At 42.6% G+C, this 26,219-nt stretch overlaps 2 protein-coding genes across 4 annotated transcripts in view; one reads left to right on the top strand and one right to left on the bottom strand.

Moving 5' to 3' along the window:
- Positions 1–12,577, bottom strand: part of METTL25 (methyltransferase like 25) — a 234,131-nt gene extending 221,554 nt beyond the window's left edge. Inside the window, exons 1-2 of one of the 3 annotated variants that reach the window (XM_073651617.1) lie at positions 12,161–12,577; positions 3,148–3,362 (exon numbers count right to left, since the gene is read on the bottom strand). In XM_073651617.1, the coding sequence (XP_073507718.1) occupies positions 3,148–3,358 (211 nt within the window). In that variant the 5' untranslated portion in view covers positions 3,359–3,362; positions 12,161–12,577. The remainder of the gene's footprint in view (positions 1–3,147; positions 3,363–12,160) is intronic. The other 2 variants (XM_073651615.1, XM_073651616.1) reach the window with 2 other exon arrangements.
- On the top strand, positions 12,363–23,311 carry CCDC59 (coiled-coil domain containing 59). Its single transcript, XM_073651618.1, has 4 exons — positions 12,363–12,741; positions 16,187–16,430; positions 18,358–18,448; positions 22,096–23,311. The coding sequence occupies exons 1-4, from the start codon at positions 12,519–12,521 to the stop codon at positions 22,255–22,257; spliced, it is 720 nt and encodes a 239-aa protein (XP_073507719.1). The 5' UTR covers positions 12,363–12,518; the 3' UTR covers positions 22,258–23,311.
- The last annotated feature ends 2,908 nt before the right edge of the window (positions 23,312–26,219 follow it).

Raw genomic sequence — 26,219 nt, 5'->3', positions numbered from 1 at the left:
TACCTTCCGATGGCCCCCGAGACTTGCTGCGCTCCTGTGCTGGCTGCCGGCAAATAGCGGTACGCTGTACTGAAAGACCTGCAGTCACTTGACCGACGTCACCGCAGGTCCTTCAGTCCTGCGCGATCTGTCGGCAAGCGAAGAGAAGGAGTCCGGGGGCCGTCGGAAGGTGAATATAATCTTTATTTTTTATTTTATTCTTTTTTTTAATGGTACCTGGGTGTGGAGGAGAGTCTCCTGTCCTCCACACCCGGGTACCATCCGCACATTAGAACGCGCCAATTACGCAAGTACAGATGCAGTCTTGTGGAATTGGCGCGTTCTAATGCAAGTCAATGGCGGCGAAAATGCAGCGCTTGCGCAAAATTAATGGACATGCTGCGGATTTTTGAGCGCAGCATAAACGCTGTGGAAAAATTCGCAGCATGGGCATTGAAAGTGCGGAATTGCATTGGAGACCATGGGGGGGGGGGGTGGGGGGGAAGGTTTATCAAGCGTTTCCGCTGCGGAAATTCTGCAGCGTAAACGCTTGAAAAACGCATCGTGGGCACACAGCCTATCACCACTTGATATAACTAGTTTACACAAGAAGTACGGCTGCATCTAAGGAAATTAAATATTGACAGACGGCATTCATCCATGGATATTGAGGGAATTGAGCACAGTAATTGACAGACAGCTGTATCTCATCTTCTTAGACTCTCTTGTAACAGGGTTGGTGACACAGGATTGAAGAATGGCTGACATGGTACCAATAAAGAGGTTATCCACTACTTTTACATTGATGGCCTATCCTTAGGTTAGGTCATCAATGTCTGATCGACCGGGGTCCAACACCTGTAACCGCCACCAATCAACTGTTTAACGTAGTCGGCAGGCGCCAGCCGGAAGGACTTACTTGCGGAGCTGGCCATCTACTTGTAGTGGCTGCTGCAGGGTACTGCACATCCACCTCCTATTGATCTGATTAGGAGGCGGATGTGTAGTATCAAGTCTCTGCCACTACAAGCAGACGGCCAGCTCTGCAAGTAAACACTTCTGGCCGGCACCTGCCGATGTCACCGATAACAGCTGATTAGCGAGGGTGTCGGACCCCGGCCGATCAGACATTGAGGATCTATCCGAAGGATAGGCCATCAATATAAAAATAGTGGACAACTTCTTTAATAAAGATAAGAAGGTGAATCCAGGTAACTACTGTCCGGTAAGTCTGACATCAGTAGTGTGCAAAGTTTTTGAGGGCATGATAAGAGATGACATGCAGAAATATATTGCAGAGAATATTATAGGCGCAGGGTGTGCCTTCTTTACTCCCCAACAAACTGATCCGATCCAGGTACAAACAGGACTGCTATTTCTTAATACTTGGTTACTTTTATTCCACTTTACAAGAGCTAAAGTGTCTCCCCATTCTTCCATCAAACTTACATATGCCTCCAATCCCTGCATTTAAGTAATTCAGATACTCAGCGACCCCTGACAAAGACCGGCACGGGTCGAAACGTCTTTAATTAGTCGCTTATTGTTTCATCTGATTCACCCTATGCTATTGTGCATATATATTATTGAATAAAATCACCTTGCAACTGATCTAGAGAGTGCTGTGGACACTTCTTCATAGACTTGGGTTCACAGCCTACTCCCCCAGCACCTCTCCTTTTGAGTGCAGACCATTCCTCTTCATTGCATTATTTTGACAGTTTGTCATCCTTTTTGGTTGTTTTTGCAAAGTGCATATTTGAGAAAGGTCTGATTGACTGAAACGTCCCGTATATATGCACAGTACTGGATTGTACACAATAAATTCAAGATTTTCTTTGATTTTGGAATGCCGGATTCTTTTCTGTATCAAAAAAAAGTGAAGCCATCATCAGAAAATGACCTTTCGTTTAAATAAAGTTTTTTAGTTCTATTTTTTTTTTTATGAATGTCACAATCTATATAAAAGAATCTAAATTTTGCAATTTTCACACTGACCACTGGAGCCATTTTAGATTTTAACTTCATGTTTTTCAGGAAAAATATATGTAGATAGCAGCAATGAGTACACCTCAACCCTGTATTTTGTATTCGAGTGTCCCGTGAGCATGTACAAAGATCATTGTGAAGGGAGGGGGTCTACTGTGACCTTGCCTATTGTGATTGGTGGATCCTGTGTTATCAGCCAGGGCTGTGGAGTCGGTAAGCCAAACCTCCGACTCTCCGATTCCCGCATACATGGCTCATGTGTAAGTGATAAATTTACTGTGGCACAAATTAATCTCAACTAAAAGTCCAGACCCTTAGATCAGGAATAGGACATTTCATAACTTTCCCAAATTCATATGAAAAAATATTCCCCACAAACTGCATTGTACTACTGTACCCAATTTATTATATATTTTAGGAGTCGGTCCATTTTATGCCGACTCCACGACTCTGACTCCACAGCCCTGTTATCAGCTGTGCTTAGAGGTGTTACCTGTCACTGCAATCTTGCCTCTGATAAGAAGCCTGTATAAGTCTAAAAAAGCCCCAGTGGCCAGTGTGAAAATTGTAATATTTTTAAATAAAGAATTGTGATATGAAAAAAAAATTGCCATTTTTTTTTTTTCTAAAAATAAATGTAACACAAAAACCTGATTTAAACTGGGGTCATTTTCCGATGATGGCCCCCCTTTAAGAATAAATATACTGTATTCGTCCCAGACATCCAATCCTTGCTTACTGCCTGCAGTTGTAACATCCCATCTAAAACAAAAAGTGCTGCAGCCAATTACTGGCCTTGCTGATCCTATTCAGTCTACCCCAACTTCACCATTGAGGACAGTGATTGGCTGCAGTTGTCCCTTACTGTAGACAGAATGTCACTGGGCAAGCAGCGGTGACTGCCAGAATGGCCCAAGTACCTGATGAGAGCCACTATACTCCGAGTGAATGCAACATAGGAATTGATAACTGAAGGGAGGGGAACACAAAGTGGGAATGTATGAAAACTGGTGGAAAGTGGAGTTGATACTCAAGGCAACAAATCATTTTACATCAGCCTCTTAGACAAATGAAAGCTGCAACCCGATTAGTTGGCTTTGGCAACTACTCCACGTCCCCCATAGAATGCAGATAACGCCACGGAGCAAAAGCTCGAACAACCTTTAAGAGGTCACTCACCTCTAAATTCACAATGAGACAGTTGTTGCTGACTAAACATGGAGAGGACCGATTCAGGGGAGACCCCCACATTGTTCTTCCAAATGTCTTCTGTATAAAACTCCACAGTGTGAGCCCCCGAAATGTGAGCAGTCATCTGTAAGAATTGCAGCAAGCCTTCCATGGACTCTTTCACCTTGTCCTTACTCGGAGCTGTCCAGCAAGCAAACATTTCCCTAGAACGAAGAGAACCCATAATGTAAGAATGATAAATTCCCATCTGCATATAGATCACAGCAACATGAAAGGCGATTTCTACAACAGTTACACAAAATCCTTGCTTATCCTCGGAAAATGCTACAAATTCAGTTTATTAGTTTCAGTGGTTCATTAAAAGATGATCAAGAATTTCAGATTTTTTTTATTTTGCAGTTTCTCTTCTCTTATGTAAGAAAAATAAAGCTTTTCTATCGAAGACAAACATAGTCTTCCTGTATTTTCTGCAGACAGCGCGGCAGAGTGTAAGCTTAATAGTAGCAGCAATGAGACAATGATCACAGAAACGTCAATGGACTATTATGGGTTTCCAACCCAATGCTGCTCTCCACTGCTGCTCCAGTCTGTGTTTTTGGCTGCACCGGTGAAGTCACACAAACAGTGCGTTTCACTGCTGAAGCCAATCACTGCTCAGCAGCTCTATCAATGTAGGCAGGACTAAATGCTGAGCTCAGTGATTGACTGCAGCGGTGATGTGAGCAGTCAAAATAACATCACAGCTGCAGCAAGTCACTGAGCTCAGAAAAGTGTCATCTACATAAACAGACCATTTGAGCTCTTTGATTAGCTGCAGCGGTAATGTGAGCTGTAGACATGACATCATGGCTGCAACCAAAACTGAGACCAGAGCAGCAGCGGAGAGTTCCAGGGAGGGCAAGTACCTGCTCTGAGTGTTATGTATATAAAAGTGTTGGGGTTCACTTTTCTTAAAGTGGAAAACCCCTTTAAGACTGCATTAACCCCTTCACATCATAAGCCATGTTCCTGCCTTTGATACGGGCTCACACAGAACTCGCATCTTTCCCGGCATTTGATGGCTGATTTAATCAGCCATCAAGTGCCTCTAACAGCCACAGGTGGATCAGAGATCAAATCACGGCTGTTAACCAGTTAAATGCACTGTCTATCACCGACAGTGGCATTTATCACGTGCAGACAGGAAGTGTGTCATTGGTACGCCCGTCACGTGATCGTGGGGCACAGATGGGTTGTCATGACAGCCGGTGATCTGTTGAAGACCCCCGTGCCGGTCATCATGATACTCCTGTGAACGCCAGCCCGTGGCCAGAGTTCATAGGAGATCGTGACGTGATTTTTGATATACAGTACAGACCAAAAGTTTGGACACACCTTCTCATTTAAAGATTTTTCTGTATTTTCATGACTTTGAAAATTGTACATTCACACTGAAGGTATCAAAACTATGAATTAACACATGTGGAATTATATACTTAACAAAAAAGTGTGAAACAACTGAAAATATGTCTTATATTCTAGGTTCTTCAAAGTAGCCACCTTTTGCTTTGATGACTGCTTTGCACACTCTTGGCATTCTCTTGATGAGCTTCAAGAGGTAGTCACCGGAAATGGTCTTCCAACAATCTTGAAGGAGTTCCCAACAGGGCTGCGGAGTCGGTAAGCCACAGTTGCGACTCCGACTCCTGGATTTTATCAGGTTCCGACTCAGACTCCTTCATAAATGGCCAATTCGGAACAATAAATTTACTGTTTTAAAATATTAACATCGTGCTTATTCAGTTTCTCACCATCATATAAGTAATCAGACCACTTAGAGCAAAAACTCTATTTATTAGAATACAATTAGAATATAGCAAATAACTTTTAGAAACTTTTCTAAACTCTTGTAAGTAAATATGCAATAAACACTTATGCAGTTAATAAGAAGAAATCTAGAAATTTGTCCTCAGAAAAAGTATTGCCTCTGTCAGATCCTCCTTCATGGATGCCCTCAAATCTGATCTAATTATTTTGAGAGCAGAGAACAACCTCTCTACACTAACTTGGGTTGGTGGCAAAGCAGTAACCACTCGGGCAACATCTCTGACAATGTCAGGATACAGAGGAATCGCTTGTTGCACTGTTATTTTTGATGAACGGTCAAATTTCTCAATTTCTTTTAGTGCACATGAAAAATTCTGCTGAAATGTACTGGCTGTGTTCTTTGATGGGGATGACTCTTCTTCTATGCGGGAACACTTTGCACGGTCCTTGTGATCCAAATATTTTTCGAAATTAAATTCTTCATCAGTTGATGATGAGGGTGAAGATGTGGCAGGACGACCAAATTCTTCTTGTTCCTCCTGACTGTTCTGCAACCCTTTCATCCTTACTGCTATTTCAAACAGAGCTTCTTTTCCTTTAGTTAGCCGTTGATCATCTAGAAGAATCCGATGCATTGGGTCTACATAAACAGCTGCCAAAAGAATGCTATTTTGTAATAGTAGCTCCTCTCTCCGTTTCATTGATGTAGCAATGCCACTTGCAATTAATCCTCCTCTTTGGGACAGGCGAAACATCAGGTTCTTCCACTCCTTTAAGAAAATACCTGGAGTTAAGTCCTCTGCTTGTAATTTTTTAGTCACTGTAAATGGGTGCTCTAGCAATTTTTCCAGCTCAGTCACCTGATTCCACTGACTTTCATTTAGCGTCAGTTGAGGGTTAGCCATGTCTACAAGAAAGGTTTTCAGTTCAACCAAGCGCTGAATCATTAAGTAAGTACTGCCCCATCGTGTGGCTTGATCAATAATTGCCCCTTTTCCAGCACGTCTCTTCAAAATTGAGTCAACTTTAGGGGTTCTGGCAACAGTAGCCAATTTTCTCACCTTGCCAATCAGTGCAGCAGCATGTCCTTCTTGCAGACTGTCTCTTATAGCCAGCTGTAGTGTATGCACAACACAGCACATGTGATGAATGAAAGAACGAATTGTCACAGTTTCAACAAGATCATCTAAACTATCATGTTGCTGTTCATCTGAAGCAACTTCAGTTTGCTCCTCAGTTACAATACTGTGTTCCTCTATTTCAAACATTTCTGTGTCTGTGGACCCAGAATGTTCTTCTAGCTGCTGGTCACCATCATTACTCTCATTCATTAGCTTAATAGTACTTATATTTGAAGCATTGTCAGTTACGACAGAAAGAACTTGCTCTTTTTTAAGTTCATAGTCTTGCAGAACCTTTTCCACCAAGACCTGGAGAAACTCACTGGTGTGATGAGCTTTGGTGTCTTTTACTGCCAATGTCTTGGTAATTATTTCATTTTTGTCACAAACAAATCAGACATTGATGGCAAAATAGTTCACTCTGTGACGTGTGCAGGCATCCATTTTAAGAAACAGAAAGCGTCCCTTGAGAGTTTTTTTTAAGTTCTTCCTTTTGTTTAAAAGCTTCTTGGATTACTAATTTTCTAATACTCTCTCTCTCCAGAGAAACACCAAGCTTGCGGGCCATTTCCCCATTCAGACACAAAAGCTGGTCGTGAAAATAATGAAATAGGCACACTATCCTTTACAACAAGCTCTATGATCTGTTTTTTAAATGTATCTACTGTCATTGTCAGAGTAACTTTGTCACTGACAAAATATCTTGCAACTGATGGCTGCAAAGTGCTCTGCTCCTTTGTTTGGCTGGAAGAGCAGGGCACTGGTTCATTGGTTTGGATGCATTCTCTCTCATCCACTGCTTTCAGTACTTCTGGTTGAAAGCGCTGTAAATGTCTCTTTAGATTAGAAGCTCTGGTAGGAGCATTTTTATCTTTGCCTGAATATGCACTGATCTTGGCTTCACAGCATTTGTTTTCGTCTGGATCATTTGTCATACACTGACAGACATAATGTTTTCTATCTTGAGTGATGGTGAAGTGTTCAAATACAGCTGATTTAATGTGACGCTTCTTTGACACTCAGGTTTTTAATTCTGCATTCACAATCCAAATGACAATTGTTTTTCCTAAAAACAATTGTACAAAATTATTGCCAGGTCGTACAACTGATATAGTGGTCATTAATACTGTTATTCCTCATGTACTCACAGTTAACTGATGCAAAGTTTGTTGAAAGGATAATACTTCTTACAGTCTTCCGCTTCTGAGTAGCAGCTGTGAGATGCTTGGAAGACACACACCTAGTAAACATCTAGTCTAGAGGAGGAGCTTTACTACTAAGAATTTGCAACACATTTTCACTTTCAGTTTCATACATTGTAAGTAGGGGGGTTGGGGCAGCATGAGGTTAACCAAGTATAAGATTAGATAAGGGCAGTGGAGAACAGTGACACACAAGAAGTAAGAAATGTCTCTATCTTCAGCAGAACTGCTTATCACTGTTGTTCATATATATTTGAGTAACATTATAAAATTCATATGAAAGTTCAATTATGAAATATTAATACATTTTTTTTTAAAAGCTGGAGTCGGAGTCGGTACATTTCTACCGACTCCGACCAAAACTAACTCCGACTCCACAGCCCTGGTTCCCAGAGATGCTTAGCACTTGTTGGCCCTTTTGCCTTCACTCTGCGGTCCAGCTCACCCCAAACCATCTCGATTGGGTTCAGGTCTGGTGACTGTGGAGGCCTGGAGGCCAGGTCATCTGGCGTAGCACCCCATCACTCTCCTTCTTGGTCAAATACCCCTTACACAGCCTGGAGGTGTGTTTGGGGTCATTGTCCTGTTGAAAAATAAATGATGGTCCAACTAAATGCAAACCGGATGGAATAGCATGCCACTGCAAGATGCTGTGGTAGCCATGCTGGTTTAGTATGCCTTCAATTTTGAATAAATCCCCAACAGTGTCACCAGCAAAGCACCCCCACACCATCACACCTCCTCCTTCATGCTTCACGGTGGGAACCAGGCATGTAGAGTCCATCCGTTCACCTTTTCTGCGTCGCACAAAGACACGGTGGTTGGAACCAAAGATCTCAAATTTGGACTCATCAGACCAAAGCACAGATTTCCACTGGTCTAATGTCCATTCCTTGTGTTCTTTAGCCCAAACAAGTCTCTTCTGCTTGTTGCCTGTCCTTAGCGGTGGTTTCCTAGCACCTATTTTACCATGAAGGCCTGCTGCACAAAGTCTCCTCTTAACAGTTGTTGAAGAGATGTGTCTGCTGCTAGAACTCTGTGTGGCATTGACCTGGTCTCTAATCTGAGCTGCTTTTAACCTGCGATTTCTGAGGCTGGTGACTCAGATAAACTTATCCTCAGAAGCAGAGGTGACTCTTGGTCTTCCTTTCCTGGGGTGGTCCTCATGTGAGCCAGTTTCTTTGTAGCGCTTGATGGTGTTTGCAACTGCACTTGGGGACACTTTCAAAGTTTGCCCAATTTTTCAGACTGACTGACCTTCATTTCTTTAAAGTAATGATGGCCACTCGTTTTTCTTTACTTAGAATTTGTATTATGCCAAGAAAAAAAAGCAGCTAACAGTCTATTCAGTAGGACTATCAGCTGTGTATCCACCAGACTTCTGCACAACACATCTGATGGTCCCAACCCCATTTATAAGGCAAGAAATCCCACTTATTAAACCTGACAGGGCACACCTGTGAAGTGAAAACCATTTCCGGTGACTACCTCTTGAAGCTCATCAAGAGAATGCCAAAAGTGTGCAAAGCAGTCATCAAAGCAAAAGGTGGCTACTTTGAAGAACCTAGAATATAAGACATATTTTCAGTTGCGTCACACTTTTTTGTTAAGTATATAATTCCATCATGTGTTAATTCATAGTTTTGATGCCTTCAGTGTGAATGTACAATTTTCAAAGTCATGAAAATACAGAAAAATCTTTAAAATGAGAAGGTGTGTCCAAACTTTTGGTCTGTACTGTACATAGCAGTGCTGGTCCCCTGAGGAAGAAAAAAAAAATATATATATTATATATACATACATACATACATACATACACACACACACACACTACCGTTCAAAAGTTTGGGGTCACCCAGACAATTTTGTGTTTTCCATGAAAACTCATACTTTTATTTATCAAATGAGTCGCAAAATGATTAGAAAATATAGTCCAGACATTGACAAGGTTAGAAATAATGATTTTTATTAGAAAGAATAATTTTCTCCTTCAGACTTTGCTTTGGTCACAGAACGCTCCTTTGCAGCAATTACAGCATTGCAGACCTTTGGCATTCTAGCTGTTAATTTGCAGAGGTAATCTTGAGAAATTTCACCCCATGCTTCCTGAAGCCCCTCTCAAGTTGGATTGGCTTGATGGGCACTTTTTGCGTACCATACGGTCAAGCTGCTCCCACAAAGGCTCAATGGGGTTGAGATCTGGTGACTGCGCTCGCCACTCCATTACAGATAGAATACCAGCTGCCTGCTTCTTCCATAAATAGTTCATGAATAATTTGGAGGTGTGCTTTGGGTCAATGTCCTGTTGTAGGATGAAATTGGCTCCAATCAAGGGCTGTCCACAGGGTAAGGCATGGCGTTGCAAAATGGAGTGATAGCCTTCTTTATTCAAAATCCCATTTACCTTGTACAAATCTCCCACTTTACCAGCACAAAAGCAACCCCAGACCATCACATTACCTCCACCATGCTTGACAGATGGCGTCAGGCACTCTTCCAGCATTTTTTCAGTTGTTCAGCGTCTCACAAATGTTCTTCTGTGTGATCCAAACACCTCAAACTTTGATTCGTCTGTCCATAAAACTTTTTTCCAATCTTCCTCTGTCTAATGTCTGTGTTCTTTAGCCCATATTAATCTTTTCCTTTTATTAGCCAGTCTCAGATATGGCTCTTTCTTTGCCACTTTGCCCTGAAGGCCAGCATCCTGGAGTCGCCTCTTCACTGCAGAGGTTGACACTGGCGTTTTGCGTGTACTATTTAATGAAGGTGCCAGTTGAGGATCTGTGAGGCGTCGATTTCTCACACTAGAGACTCTAATGTACTTGTCTTGTTGCTCAGTTGTGCAGCGGGACCTCCCACTTCTCTTTCTACTCTGGTTAGAGCCTGTTTGTGCTCTCCTCTGAAGGGAGTAGTACACACCGTTGTAGGAAATCTTCAGTTTCTTGGCAACTTCTCGCATGGAATAGCCTTCATTTCTAAGAACAAGAATAGACTGTCGAGTTTCACATGAAAGTTCTCTTTTTCTGGCCATTTTGAGAGTTTCATAGAACAAACAAATGTAATGCTCCAGATTCTCAACTAGCTCAAAGGAAGGTCAATTTTATAGCTTCTCAAATCAGCCAAACCGTTTTCAACTGGGCTAACACTTATGCAAGGGTTTTCTAAACATCCATTAGCATTCTTACACAGTTAGCAAACACAATGTACCATTAAAACACTGGAGTGGTGGTTGTTGGAAATGGGCCTCTATACACCTATGTAGATATTGCAATAAAAACAAGACGTTTGCAGCTAGAATAGTCATTTACCACATGAACAATTTATAGAGTATTTCTGATTAATTTAATGTAAGCTTCATTGAAAAAAAATAATGTGCTTTTCTTTCAAAATTAATGAAATTTCTAAATGACCCCAAACTTTTGAACGGTAGTATATTATATATATATATATATATATATATATATTATATATATATATATATATATATATATATATATCTCTCTATCTATCTATATCAGCAGCACTCCATTATGGCCAAAATACATAAAGACAATAAAAACGTTTGATTTAAACTGTGTTATTACTCAATGAACTTTACTTACAAAAAACGGAGGTTCTTAGCGCATAAATTGGCCAATTCATGTGTGCCCATCAACCGCTGCAAGTTGACCTCCCATCTGATGGGTACTACTCTGCCTACATGCCTCTCTTGGGCTACAGAGTTATAGGCTTGTAGCCCAAGAGAGGCATGTAGGCAGAGTAGTACCCATCAGATGGGAGGTCACCTTGCAGCGGTTGATGGGCACACATGAATTGGCCAGTTTATGCGCTAAGAACCTCCGTTTTTTGTAAGTAAAGTTCATTGAGTAATAACACAGTTTAAATCAAACATTTTTATTGTCTTTATGTATTTTGGCCATAATGGAGTGCTGCTGCGCTCTCTTTTTATATATCTTATTCAGTTTCTGCAGCTTGCACCTGTTCACATTTAGGATGTGCCGGTTAGTTCTTTTTACACACATACATACATATATATCCCAAGCGATCTAACGATCCCAGCTTTAAGTCTTTGGCCGCCACAACAATGCAATAAGAGGCGATCAAAACATCCTATCTACCCCATAATAGTATCAATAACAACATCAGCTCAGGCAGCAAAAAAAAAAAAAAAAAGTAATCACACAGCCCCATATCCCGAAAAGTGAGAACGTTATGGTTCTAGGAAGATGGCAACAAAAGCACAATTTTTTTCCATGCACATTTCTGAATTTTTCACCACTTAAATAAAAAAAAATAAAAAAAAACACTACACATATCTGGTATCTTTGTACTCGCACTGACCTGGAGAATCATATTGCCAGGTCAGTTTTACCATATAGTGAACATTGCACTTTTTTTTTTTTGCAAATTCTCCTACTTGGATTTTCTTCCCCGTTTTCCAGTACACGATATGGTAAAATGAATGGTGTCATTTAAAAGTACAACTCGTCCTGCAAAAGGCAAGCCCTCCAAGGCTATATTGACAGGAAAATAAAGTTATGGCTCTTGGAAGAAAGGGAGAAGAAAACTAAAACGAAAAATCGCCCGAGCTCGAAGGGGTTAATGAAGCCATTCAGCCTCTGTACCTGCAGTATACACTATACCCAGAAGCGCCATGTCCAGGGAACACTGAGGTGTGCAGTCAGGGGTCTGGGAGACTGCTAGGCTTGTGGGAGACTGCTAGGCTCCAGGGAGTAAAGGAGCCTGGAGACAGGGGATACAGACTGGGGCCATGGGGCACACAACACTTAGCTCCAGTCTAACCTGGAGGCTGATAACAGAGAACAACAGACTGCACACATTTCCTCCATTGTGCCATAGACTCGGACACACCTGGTATACTCACACGCCTCGTCTGTGCAGCCACTGACTGCCCCGTACACACTGCCCACACGTCCCAATGGTCCTAGAGCCAGGCGAGTGACGTCACCTACACACGTGACCCAGATCACGTGGTTGAAAGCAAACACCGTAAGGACGGAAGCTATCAGATTGGACGTGAGCGCAGCCTGCACCACCAGGGACGTACGACGTGCGAGCGGTTTACTGCAACATGCTGCTCTGTAACCACAAGTGCATTCTGGGAGTTAGGCTCCGATTATGGGGGTGTGTGCAAGCAGAAAGGTGGCGGCGTCATGTCATTACGTAGTGACGTCAGTGTGGATGCGTAAAGGACGTGTGGAGTAATAACATGGCGAGTGTGTCGTCTGGATCTTTACAGCACAAGCAGAGAAGCCGAAATGGTCACCCCGATGGCGGGCTTATAGCAAAGCGTGAGAGCGCGGTACATAAGAAAGAAGGCGGCAGGAGACGTAGGAAGAGACCCGTGACCGAAGGGAAAGGCAGCGGGAAAGTGAAGCGGAAATGGAGACCGAATCCCGAGCAGAAGGTGTTTCAGGGCAGCGCTAATGAAGGTGAGAGGAGCCCACGTGGGCATGCGCTGCTTATAGTGCGCATGCTCTGTTACCATAGCAACCAATCATCTCTTCAGTAAGAAGTTGCTGTGTACACAATACATAACCACGTTCACACGTTCAGTATTTGGTCAGTATTTTACCTCAGTATTTGTAAGCCAAAACCAGGAGTGGGTGAAAAATGCAGAAGTGGTGACGTGTTTCTATTATACTTTTCCTCTGATTGTTCCACTCCTGGTTTTGGCTTATAAATACTGAGGTAAAAAACTGATCAAATACTGAATGTATGACCGTGGCCTATGGTCGCATGTGTTTGGCATATGGCCCCCCAGCTATACCACAGAGGACACGTGTATCCGGTATGTAGCCCCCCAGCTATACCACAGAGGACACGTGTATCCGGTATGTAGCCCCCCAGCTATACCACAGAGGACATGTGTATCCGGTATATGCCCCCCAGCTATACCACAGAGGACACGTGTATCCTGGTATGTAGCCCCCCAGCTATACGACAGAGGACACGTGTATCCGGTATGTGGCCCCCCAGCTATACCACAGAGGACACGTGTATCTGGTATGTAGCCCCCTAGCTATACCACAGAGGACACGTGTATCCGGTATATGCCCCCCAGCTATACCACAGAGGACATGTGTATCCGGTATGTAGCCCCCCAGCTATACCACAGAGGACACGTGTATCTGGTATGTAGCCCCCTAGCTATACCACAGAGGACACGTGTATCCGGTATATGCCCCCCAGCTATACCACAGAGGACATGTGTATCCGGTATGTAGCCCCCCAGCTATACCACAGAGGACACGTGTATCCGGTATATGCCCCCCAGCTATACCACAGAGGACACGTGTATCCGGTATATGCCCCCCAGCTATACCACAGAGGACACGTGTATCCTGGTATGTAGCCCCCCAGCTATACCACAGAGGACACGTGTATCCGGTATGTGGCCCCCCAGCTATACCACAGAGGACACGTGTATCTGGTATGTAGCCCCCCAGCTATACCACAGAGGACACGTGTATCCGGTATATGCCCCCCAGCTATACCACAGAGGACACGTGTATCCGGTATATGCCCCCCAGCTATACCACAGAGGACACGTGTATCCGGTATATGCCCCCCAGCTATACCACAGAGGACACGTGTATCCTGGTATGTAGCCCCCCAGCTACACCACAGAGGACACGTGTATCCGGTATGTAGCCCCCCAGCTATACCACAGAGGACACGTGTATCCGGTATGTAGCCCCCCAGCTATACCACAGAGGACACGTGTATCCGGTATGTGGCCCCCCAGCTATACCACAGAGGACACGTGTATCCGGTATGTGGCCCCCCAGCTATACCACAGAGGACATGTGTATCCGGTATATGGCCCCCCACAGCTATACCACAGAGGACATGTGTATCCGGTATATGGCCCCCCACAGCTATACCACAGAGGACATGTGTATCCGGTATATGGCCCCCCACAGCTATACCACAGAGGACACGTGTATCCGGTATATGGCCCCCCACAGCTATACCACAGAGGACACGTGTATCCGGTATATGGCCCCCCACAGCTATACCACAGAGGACACGTGTATCCGGTATATGGCCCCCCACAACTATACCACAGAGGACACGTGTATCCGGTATATGGCCCCCCACAGCTATACCACAGAGGACACGTGTATCCGGTATATGCCCCCCCCCCCCCACAGCTATACCACAGAGGACACGTGTATCCGGTATATGGCCCCCCACAGCTATACCACAGAGGACACGTGTATCCGGTATATGCCCCCCCCCCCCCCACAGCTATACCACAGAGGACACGTGTATCTGGTATATGCCCCCCCCCCCCACAGCTATACCACAGAGGACACGTGTATCCGGTATATGGCCCCCCCCCCCACACACACAGCTATACCACAGAGGACACGTGTATCCGGTATATGGCCCCCCCCCCCACAGCTATACCACAGAGGACACGTGTATCCGGTATATGGCCCCCCCCACAGCTATACCACAGAGGACACGTGTATCCGGTATATGGCCCCCCCCCCACAGCTATACCACAGAGGACACGTGTATCCGGTATATGGCCCCCCCCCCCCACAGCTATACCACAGAGGACACGTGTATCCGGTATATGGCCCCCCCCCCACAGCTATACCACAGAGGACACGTGTATCCGGTATATGGCCCCCCCCCCCACAGCTATACCACAGAGGACACGTGTATCCGGTATATGGCCCCCCCCCCCCACAGCTCTACCACAGAGGACACGTGTATCCGGTATATGGCCCCTCCCAGCTCTACCACAGAGGACATGTGTATCCGGTATATGGCCCCCCCCCCAGCTCTACCACAGAGGACATGTGTATCCGGTATATGGCCCCCCCCCAGCTCTACCACAGAGGACATGTGTATCCGGTATATGGCCCCCCCCAGCTCTACCACAGAGGACATGTGTATCCGGTATATGGCCCCCCCCAGCTCTACCACAGAGGACATGTGTATCCGGTATATGGCCCCCCCCAGCTCTACCACAGAGGACATGTGTATCCGGTATATGGCCCCCCCCAGCTCTACCACAGAGGACATGTGTATCCGGTATATGGCCCCCCCCAGCTCTACCACAGAGGACATGTGTATCCGGTATATGGCCATACATATGTCCTCTGTGGGCCAATATAAGTTACATGTGTCCTGTGTGGTATAGCTGTGTATTCTGTTTACTTTTAATATTAACATGACCAGATTCTGTCCTGTTTACCCAGGGAATGTTCCATAGTATTGGAGTCCATACTCTATCTGTGCATCTGTGTGTGAAGTAATTAATATGGCTTATAAATGTAAAGAATTAGGGTTTCCATTCACTGATGTGTGTGTGTGTGTGTGTGTGTGTGTGTGTGTGTGTGTGTGTGTGTATATATATTATACTTATCTATTTTATACATATACAGCTCTGTCAACAATTAAGAGAACATTGCAAAATTTTCATTTTCTCAGATTTTTCGTTTTATAGGTATATTTTTGAGTAAAATGTACATTCTTGTTTTAGTCTATAAACTAATGACAGCATGTCTCCGAAATTCAAAGCTAAAAATTTTGTATTTATTTGCAGCAAATGATAAAGCGTCAAAATACTAAAAAAGAAACAGTGCTTTCAGACCTCAAATTACTCATGTTTTAACTCAGGAAGAGTTCAGAAATCAATATTTGGTGGACTAACCATGATTTTTAATCACAGCTTTCATGCGTCTTGGCATGCTTTCCAATAGAAAACTGTGCAGTGGTGTCTTAACTTTTGCCAGAGCTGTATATCTCTGTCTTTTATATATATATATATATATATATATATAACCTACTGTCCACTCTTCCTGATTATAGCTGTGTACTGGTATTTACAATCCATCGCGTCCATTCTTCCTTTAGGGCTTGGCTTTGCTTTGTGGCGAAAGAAGAAAATTCAGTTAGAATATCAAAAGCTGCTGAGAAAACGAAAGAAGGTGGATACTAAAGAAGTCTCCTATAGTGATCACTATCCTGAACATCTAAAGCATCTCTATGAGGCTGAAGAAGAGAGACTGAAAAGTGAAGAAAAGCAGAGGAAACCTCAAAGTGAGACGTCTGAATCAGTAGAGGAACAGAAAGAAGTGGATGAAAAGAAAGAAGTAAAGTAAGATCATACCAGTGACATGCAGTAATTGCTTATCATTCTTGGAATTGTATATTTCACAGCTTTCAAATTTGAAACTGACAATGAGTTGAAGATGTTCTGATATGGTTAGGTAAAGTTGTTGGTGCCACCATGTTTCTTTTACAAGGGAACAGTATCATTACACTGAGCCAATGTCCATAGACAAAAAGAAAAATGGAAGGTGTAGTTTACATATAGATTTAAAGGGGTGGTCTGAAGGCCAGAGTAATTTTCCTCCCAAATGTTTATTTAATGTTATAATCTAAACTATATTCTAATATACTTGAATTAAAAATTCTCTATCCTTCCCTAACTACACTATCTACTCGTGTTTTTTTGTTTTTTTTGCCACTTCTTTTTTGATGACTCTTCCTTTGATTATCCCAGAATGTACTGGGGCTCTTAAATGATGCGTCATCAGGGGTCAGAGGCTGCAGTCACCGACCTTGCCACCTCCCTGAAATGAAGTATCATCACTGATGCTCTTTTCAGGGGCAGGGCTAACCCCTGTATGATGTGCACAATGACAGTGCGCTCTCTGTTGCCAGCTCAGATCAGTAGTAACAAGCCAGCACCAGGGAGCGTTGTCAGGGTTCTTGGCGTGCGGAAACCAGCGCCTCCCCCCACAAGAGACATTGATGGTCCCTGCATGCCGGGTATTTGACACACTCAGGCCGGCAACAGATCACGCAAAGTCATTGTGCACATCGCGCAGGGATTACCCAGCCCCTGAAATGAAGAATCATTAGTGACCTTCAGGGAGGGGGCATAGGTTACGGCTGTATCCACACCCTCTAGCCCCTGATGAAGCTTCGTTTGAGTATCTCATATACTGGGATTCGCAAACGGCGTCATCAGAAAGGAAGTGTGGGGGGGTGGGCAGTTAGTGTATTTTGGGAAATAGAAAATTATTTGGACTTTGGTCCACCCCTTTAAGCTAAACTGCTTATTATAGCAATTACCAAGTAAGATGAATCTAAAGCCATAGAAATTACTCTGTTCTCCCATTTCAGCTGATGTGTGTGCTTACACGTACTATATAGTCATAGGGCAACCTGCGTGTTACTCAGCTTTTTCCCAGTGCCTGAATGTCGAGTTTGTGCACTTTTCAGCAGCAGGGATTGTCCAGGCCTGTGGAGCAGCTGGATTAGCACTGTGGAGCTATACAGTCTATGGAAACTGTGCTCATCTGCCTCACTGTGGCACCCGCAGGAAGATTCATCTAGGTAGATTTAGTATTTCACATTCTTTATTACAGCTCCACATGGTTTTTAACCCAGCTTTACCAGGACCAGTGCAGACTTGCCTAGCTATGGAAACGTGTTCAATTGACCACACTTGCTGTAGACGAGGATGCAGTCTAAATCATCCTCCTAAATTTCCTGGCTCTCATGCACTTTCAAGGGTACATTCAGATGAATGTATCTTCTGTCTGTGTGCTTTTATGTGTGGAAAATAAACAGCGCACATACCTAATGTTAACCATTTTTCTAGTCTACATGGGCAGTTTTTGGCATGGATTTCAGGTCCTATTTCTGGACTAGTGCATGTAAATGGCAGGCAGCATCTGTTCTCTTCCGCTGGGCAGAGGAGCACATGGAGTCCGTCACCTGTGCAATTTGTAGATGTGACTAGCCCAAGTTACACAGCGACATAGCCTCATACTGGGGGAGAAGTGGTGGGAACACACAGCTGCTTCCTAAGGGGAGTATACTCTGTTCTATTTTATTCTTCATGTTTTGTAATAGTGATATCCGAAATACAGGAGCAACAAAAATAAGATTGATACATTTGATTGTTTTGAAGGATTTTTTTGTATTATATGCTTGTTTAGTCATTTAATACATGACCTTTCCATGTCCTCCATTTATACAGTTTAATCTGTAAAATTGTATGTTTAATGCAGAGCAAGGAAAAAATTCAGGAAAAAAACTTCAATTGAAAAAGCCAACGAAGAATATGAACGAGTGCAACGTGAGCGTGAAAGGAAAAGAGAAGTAAGGACGCCCTATATTTCTAAATGTTTAAAAAAAATATATAAAATAAATACATCTGTTTTCATGAGGCTCATTTTGAAACTTGTAGCTTAAAGGATTTGTGAGAACTTGACCGGTAAGCAGGGTATGAGTTATTTTAATGTAACTGACTCCTAATTGCCTGCATTACAGTGTCACTGTTGCCTTGGTCCTCCTGCTCACTGTGTGCAGGGCTGATAATCCATCCACACATGAATACTGCAGCCAATTAGTCTCCTCAGCAGTGATGGTAGCATGGTCAGCACATTGCCAGAATGGCCAGCCATTGACTGCTGCTGCCACATGTGTGTAGTTGGAACACCAGCAGAGAGCTGCAGGGCCACCAGGGGGCAGCAGAGATTGCAATGGAAATAAGCTTTTGCAGTCTACCCCTTGCTATTCACTTTTTTTTTTTTTAAATTCTGAATAAGCCTGTAGAAGCCCCTGGAAGTGACTATTGTGTGTACATACATACATACATACATACATACATACATAATATCTCCAATATACAGTGAGGTGGTAGCCATACACAACATTATGCACTTAATAGCAGCGATATAACACCTATGGCGCTCACCAGAGAAAAAGTGCACTTGAATACAGAAGGTAGTGTTATGGATACCCTCTTTGTTATTAGGGAGAACTTTGGAATAGGCAGCAAAGTGTCTTCACATTGCCAGTGAGATTCAAATTAAAATAGTTCATCGATGAAGGGAGAGAGACAAAATACATGCGACGTGCATTGTCGCAGGTAGAGTCTTCTGTGTCGCAACTAAGACTCACCACATTTATTAGCTAGACAAAAACGGAACTACAATTCTTACATACAACCAAAATAGACTATCAGTAATAAACACACTTCCCTTGGCCCAACGTAAAACCTTCTTGTCAGGGAATTCACAGGAAACCAGTATCTTAGTCAGACATTCCATGATGCAAGTTTTAAGCAGAGGCTTCAGACATAGCAAAAATGTAAATTGTTTTCCTGAATAAATAATGAAGCTAGATATAAAATATTAACCATGACAGTAGTAAATTGGTCAATTGCCACTTAGCATAACAATTTCTTTATTGCGGTTCCACGAAGTGGAGCGTGCCCCATTTACCTCTATCTAATATCTTTCTCATAAAATTTGGTTAGTAAGTTATTTGGGTGTGTGTTTTGTTTTTTTTATAACCTGTTTCCGGCATTGGGTGAATCAGTATGTTTAATGTCTGGTCCCTGTGTATGATGTGCTTTTAGAAGATGGGTTTGCATCATACCCAGCAGATGTAATTTCTGGCTGTATAAAACAGCCAGCATCTGACAGCAGCAAGTGGAGGTAAGCTTGGATTGCTGCTGCTAACCCTTTAAATGCTGCTGCTAATTTTTGACAGGTATTTAAGGCTCATTTCCCTGTGCTGTGATCACAATGTGGCAATGGATTGCTATGACATCCAAGGGGCCTGCCTTGTTGGCACTTCGAAAACTTTTATTATTTTTGATCGTCGCAACTGCTCTAAGAAATGCAATAAGAAGCAATCAAAACGTTGCATTAACTTTTACAATAGTATAAATAAAAAACGCCAGCTTGCCACGCAGAAAGCTTACCTTCACACAGCTCTATCAATGAAAAAGTTATAGATCTCAGAAAACGCCACAAACCAAATTTCTTTTAGAATTTTTTTTTTTTCCCACGATTTAAAAAAAAAAAAAAAAGTAGAAGTTTGGTGTCTCCATATTAATCTAAACCTGTACAATCACATTGCTAGGTCATTTTAATCGCACCAGGAAGGCTGTAAAAAATAATTTTCCATACACCCTGACAGCACCGTAAATGGCAAATCTCCAGAATAAAAAGGCGGAACCTATGTGTGGATTCCTGTTCCTGAGGGAGACGTACAGCCACACGCTGTAGGGTGAAGTCAGCATGGAATTTATCTTTTTTTTTTTTTTTGCGTCAGGAGACCTTCCTGAGAATGCAGCGAGCAGGCCAGGAGACTCGTCTGAGGCTTGCTTTCCAGGCAGTTGCCTGGCATAAGGGGGAACAGTTTAAATTCTGCTGTGGTTGGCTGCTTCCTGTTTCGGCAGTAGGGACATGATGTGATGCAGCACACCAGTGCATGTGTGGGACCAAGCACTTCCTGGTCAGAGGTGAAGACCAGATTTAATCATGCCTGTCACTTTTGGATTCTGAAGACAGGACCGGATTTGACACTACATGCCGTCGGTCACCTGGGGTGAGCCTGCCTATGATTGGGGTAGTGCTCACTCAGCTGATCTTTAAAAGGATATTGCTGGTTGTATGGATGGAGGTTACTCTATAGGAGTCTGCCAGCTGTTGTTCAGTATGGACAGTCCAGCGATGCCCAGCAGTGACACACGGCAGATGACCTAACCCTCCTCCTAGCGCAGTAGTTCCACTGCATAGGATGTGACATTCCAGTGTCCCTTCTACCTCTTCAGACAGACACTACGTCTTATCTGATTCTAGTTCCGAAGAGGGGTTGGAAGACTGATTACTGATTGCATTTCTTTGTCATCCTTCTCTGATGATGGATACGGGCATCCATGTTTTCCTGTCCAAGATACTGGAAAGTTGTCTAAAGCTGTGAGATCTACCATGGAAGTGTAATCTCCTAGAGAATCCCCGTGTCTGTGTAGGGGATTGGAGGAATGCAAACATTGTGTATTCCCTGTCCAAAATAGTGTCCTATCCCTCATTCAGAAACAGTGGAGAAAGCCATTTAGAAAAGTCTCAGCCCCTAATGTGCTTAAAAGGAAATACGCATTCGAGGAGTATTTATATGATATTTGGGAAAAATCCCCTAGAAATGACATGGCGGTTGTAAAAATACTGCATACAAAAGTAGACTCCTTCCTCAGAGGAACTTGGGAAGCAGCGGCTTCCAATTTTAAACCTGGACTGTGAAACGAGAAGTGCACAATAGGGTAAGGCTAATCACCTTAGGTGGTTGTGTGAAGACACAACCGCTATAAAGGTTTAGATGTCCAGCTGCCACTGCCCCGTGGCTGGGCGAAAGATTTGCCAAAACAGGATAAAAACACGTTTAAAAATTGGCTGCGCTGCTGGAAAGAAGCCTCTTGCTGGGATATTCTTAGAAGGTTCTTTATTGTCCACTAAGCCTGAGGGCACGCTTCAATTGTGAACTTGGAAGTAGAAGCGTTCCCAATGAATACTTCAATTTTCCCATAGGTCCCCTTCACCAGGAGGAGGCTGAGCGTGTTCTTAAGGACTTCGTCTGATCGTTATACATTTAATTACAGCAGACTGCACTTTCCTATTGTGGCTAACCCCAAAAATAATGAATGGTGGATGGGTGGCTAGCCACCCATCATGATTGTGGCCATTCTCAGGTGTCTAACACCATGTGAGATTATCGAGTCGACATGCAATCTGATGAACACACTGCAGGATCAGTATACATTTTGTTTGTAACTTTTATCCAATGCTTTTCTCTTAAAATAATTGCTATTTAAATCAAAATATTCTTGCATTATTAATTTCTTGTTTTTAATTATTTTAAGGTTACAACGTTGGTATTACCACGTGTGTGTTTTACATTTGCAGGAGGTATACTTTTCAACCTGCTAATGATTATTTATTTATTTTTTTTTGTTTCAGGAGGCAGAGAACAACAGGAAGAAAAAAGAAGAAGCTATCAAACTTTACAAACAAAGGAAAATGGAAGCCTTCAAAGTTTTAAGCTCAAAAACAAAGAAAGGACAGCCCAACTTTAATGCACAAATGGAATACTTGCTGAAGAAAATTGAAGGGAACGCTTAATTTATTTGAACTCCTGTTCTTAAAGCATGCATCGTCCACGGTGCGTTGTCACATTACATCCTTTCATGTGAGAGGCTTTTTGCATAACTATATTTTTTAACAACAAATAGGTTTATAATACCAAATAAACAAAGTGTAACGTGAACAATTTTTAAGTTGCTTTTAAAGATGTTGTCAAGAGGGGAGACAGAATTTGAAGAAGCAATAATTACCTCTAATCTCTCTACGCTTCTTGGGTCCCCAGCAGTTTCCTATCTCTAGTCACGTCTTGACGCACAGGAAAGGCCACTCAGCCAAACATTGGCACATGCTCTACCTGTGACTGGCTGAATGGGCATTTTCTACCATTTCCTGTGAGTTAAGACTTTTAGGGAACCTGTCACCTTAGATAGCACTATTTACCTGCAGATATATAGAGTTAATTTTCAAGAAAATAGCGTTACAGAAAACAGGCAGGACTGCTTTTGTAAGTATGGCTACTGGGTGGAAATGAACGTTATTCCACCCAGTAGCGCCGGCTTTCAGTCGGAGACATTCCGGTGCGGCTCAAGTCACTATTCATGGTACTGTGAGTGGCGACTGTAAGCATGCCCCTGGACTTGAATGACAGCCAGCACTCATTGACATGCTGCACAGCCTTCGCTCACAGTATAGTCAGAGGTAACTGAAGCCGCTTTATGTTACTCCAAGAACCCAGGTATTGCCTCTTTGACAGCATTATCATCAGGAAATCATTGCCCATGCACAAATGTCTTCTAAAAAATGAAGTAAATTTTAAGAAAAAAAAGTTTTAAATATAATGAAAAAAATATATATAAAAATTTTAATCTCTCCTTTTCCCATCCAAAAATCAATGAAAAATAATCATATTGACAATTGTCATGTGTGTATAAAATGATTTAATACACAAAACTCCAGAATTGCCTTTTCTTCGGTCGCAGCACTTGCATGAAATATTACAATAAAAAGCTATCATTCTTTGTTTCAAAGTATCAATAAAAAAAATTGACTACGCAAACAATGCCCCAGCGCTATGGACGGTAAAATAAATTTACGGGTCTCAGAAAATAGCAAGAACAATTGTGTTTTTTGTTTCTTTGTTTTAAACCAATAAAATATAGGGAGAAAAAACTTTTTTTGGTATAATCCTATACACACTGTCCTATTGCCATATTTTTTTACAGCACAATGTAAAACCGAAGAATACAGTAGAATTGCTTGTTTGTTTTTTCCTTCACCTTTCCCGCCACTTAGCGTTTTGTTCCCATTTTTCAATACCTGATATGGTAAAATTAATGGTGTCATGCAAAACTTCAACTCGTCTTACAAAAAACAAGCACTCAAGCAGCTATGTCAATGGAAAAGTAACAAAGTTCTAACTCTTTGGAACGAGGGGAGGGAAAGAAGTCCTTAAAGGGTTAATTAGGAAATGTTAATATCCCAGTGACATATAGCAAAGCCCTATATATATCAGTCTAATATATATATATATATAAATTTGTGTATGCACCCACACCGCTGCACTGCCTATGTGCTGATTTTATTAAAAGCATCCGTTTTACTTTGCGTGCATTTCATACAAGTATAATACTAGTAAGGATGTAAAGACCAACTAGTTGAGCTCTGTTCATCTTATTCATCAAGACACCTGCATGCAACAAAGCATATCTCCTGTGGAACATTTGCTAGTAACCCTGACACAAGTCACATTTTACCTGTGAAATTGTACTCTGTAAGAGCCAAATGTTTAATGTATTTTCATATAGTATGTTTGTTAATTAATTGTTTCAACCTTCATCCATGTGTGTAGTGGATAGTAAGTACAGTTGTGCTCAAAAGTTTACATACCCCCAGGGCTGTGGAGTCGGTAAGCCAAACCTTCGACTTTGCCTCCTCAATTTCCATGACTCCGGCTCCTTCATACTTGGCTCATGTTTAAGTGATAAATTTACTGTAGCACAAATTCATCTCAGCTAAAAGTCTAGACCCTTAGATCAGGAATAGGACAGACATTTATAGGACATTTCATAAATTTCCCAAATTCTTATGAAAAAATAATCCCCACAAACTGCATTGAACTACTGTACCCAATTTATTATATATTTTAGGAGTCTGAGTCGGTCCGTTTTATACTGACTCCACCTCCACGACTGCCTACCCCGGCAGAATTTTTACTTTCTTGGCCTTGTTTCAGAGAATATGAATGATAACCAAAATACTTTTTCTCCACTCATAGTTATGGTTGTGTGAAGCCATTTATTGTCAAACTACTATGTTTTCTCTTTTTAAATTTTAATGACAACCAAAAACATCCAAATGACCCTGATCAAAAGTTCACATACCCTGGTGATTTTGGCCTGATAACATGCACAGAATTTGACACAAATGGGTTTGAATGGCTACTAAAGGTAACATCCTCACCTGTGACCTGTTTGCTTTTAATCAGTGTGTGTGCATAAAAGCTGAGTAAGTTTCTGGGATCCAGACAGACTTTTGCATTTTTCATCCAGCCACTCATATTTCTGGATTGTGAGTCATGGGGAAAGCAAAAGAATTGTCAACGGATCTACGGGAGCTGGATGATTCCTCTGCCAAACCACACAGGGTTGGGTGAGGATTTCTCAGTGCTTCATGGAAGCAGCCAAGTGTCCAAAGTGCATCTGTGCACAGGATGGCAAGCACATTCGTACCAAGAAGCCAACAAACTCTGGCTCCCGGTCCTTCAATTACAAGAAGTATTTCAGTGGTGCTGCTGGTTTTGGTTGACAGTAACTACTCTTTTGTAATTGATATTGGGGCTTGGCTGCTTTCTGAGATTATTCTTGCCCTTCCACAACCCTGTGTGGTTCCAGGAGACTTTGGGCTGCCTGCACCCTTTATTATGGTTGCTGATGAGGGTTTTGGGCTCTCGAGACATGTTTTTCATCCATTTCCACATCAAGGCTTGGACACCCGGAGGAAAAAAAATTTTTAAAGTGAAACTGTCACATAATTTCAAGCATCTAAACTTTTCCCAGTGCATTGTTAGTGATTTAATGTGCATCACTAACACGTTATTTTCATTAAAAACTGCATTGTAATGTTGTCCAAAAAGCACTTTATATAGTTATATTGTACCTGCTCGTTTAGTCATAGGAGTGTGCTTCATTTTCTGCCCAGCCACGGATGTCGCTGCGCAAGCACGGCCCCCCGATCGACACTACGCAAGTACGACCGGCTCCACGCTACACACTGTGCAAGCGCGGCTGGCTACACACTGCGCAAGTGTGGGATTCTAGTGATGTCGGCGCAACCATGGAAATCCAATCCAAGTGAGTGGGCAGCGACTCCCGTATCTGAACAGAAAATGAAGCGCACCCCTATGACTAAATGAGCAGGTACGATATAACTACATAAAGTGCTTTTTGGACATCATTAAAGCACAGTTTTTAATAATAAATAAAAAAAGTGTTAGTGATGCACATTGCATCACTAACAACGCACTGGGGACAGTTTAGATGCTTTACATGACGTGACAGGTTCCCTTTAATAATCATCTGAAAAAAAAAGCCTTTTGATTTGTTTAGTGTGGTTTTGCTTCTATCATGCTGCATAATTTTGTAGGATTCATGATGCATCCTTGCATGTTGTGGTACACAGACCCCTCTGGTCTTCAAGTCAGATATTTTTGCTGACTTTTTTTTTTTTAAACTCCAGAGAGTTGGGTATTATGGCATAGGGACAGGAATATATACCGTATATACTCGAGTATAAGCTGACCCGAATAAATCCCATCCACTATGCTGTAACATCTGGCCGCTGCAGATTGCACTTGTGCTGCGTCCAATCCGCAATGAACACTGATCGTGTGCACATACCCTTACCGTCCCTGGTAACAGTACAGTGAGGGGGTCAGGAAAGTTACTAACATTTTGTAAGGCTATATTCACATGTTGCGTTTTTGCAGCGTTTTTTTTTCTGCA

Source organism: Phyllobates terribilis, unplaced genomic scaffold (assembly GCF_046119375.1).
Source record: "Phyllobates terribilis strain yellow unplaced genomic scaffold, ASM4611937v1 Scaffold_11__3_contigs__length_659146591, whole genome shotgun sequence".
In the NCBI taxonomy this organism is placed as follows: Eukaryota; Metazoa; Chordata; class Amphibia; order Anura; family Dendrobatidae; genus Phyllobates; species Phyllobates terribilis.
This window is presented reverse-complemented; position numbering and strand designations above follow the sequence as displayed.

Excerpts from the sequence above, each read along its gene's own strand:
- CCDC59 (XM_073651618.1), top strand. The coding sequence starts at position 12,519 with ATGGCGAGTGTGTCGTCTGGATCTTTACAGCACAAGCAGAGAAGCCGA. Across the intron at positions 12,742-16,186 it reads TCAGGGCAGCGCTAATGAAG|GGCTTGGCTTTGCTTTGTGG; the intron begins GTGAGAGGAGCC and ends TTCTTCCTTTAG. Across the intron at positions 16,431-18,357 it reads GATGAAAAGAAAGAAGTAAA|AGCAAGGAAAAAATTCAGGA; the intron begins GTAAGATCATAC and ends TGTTTAATGCAG.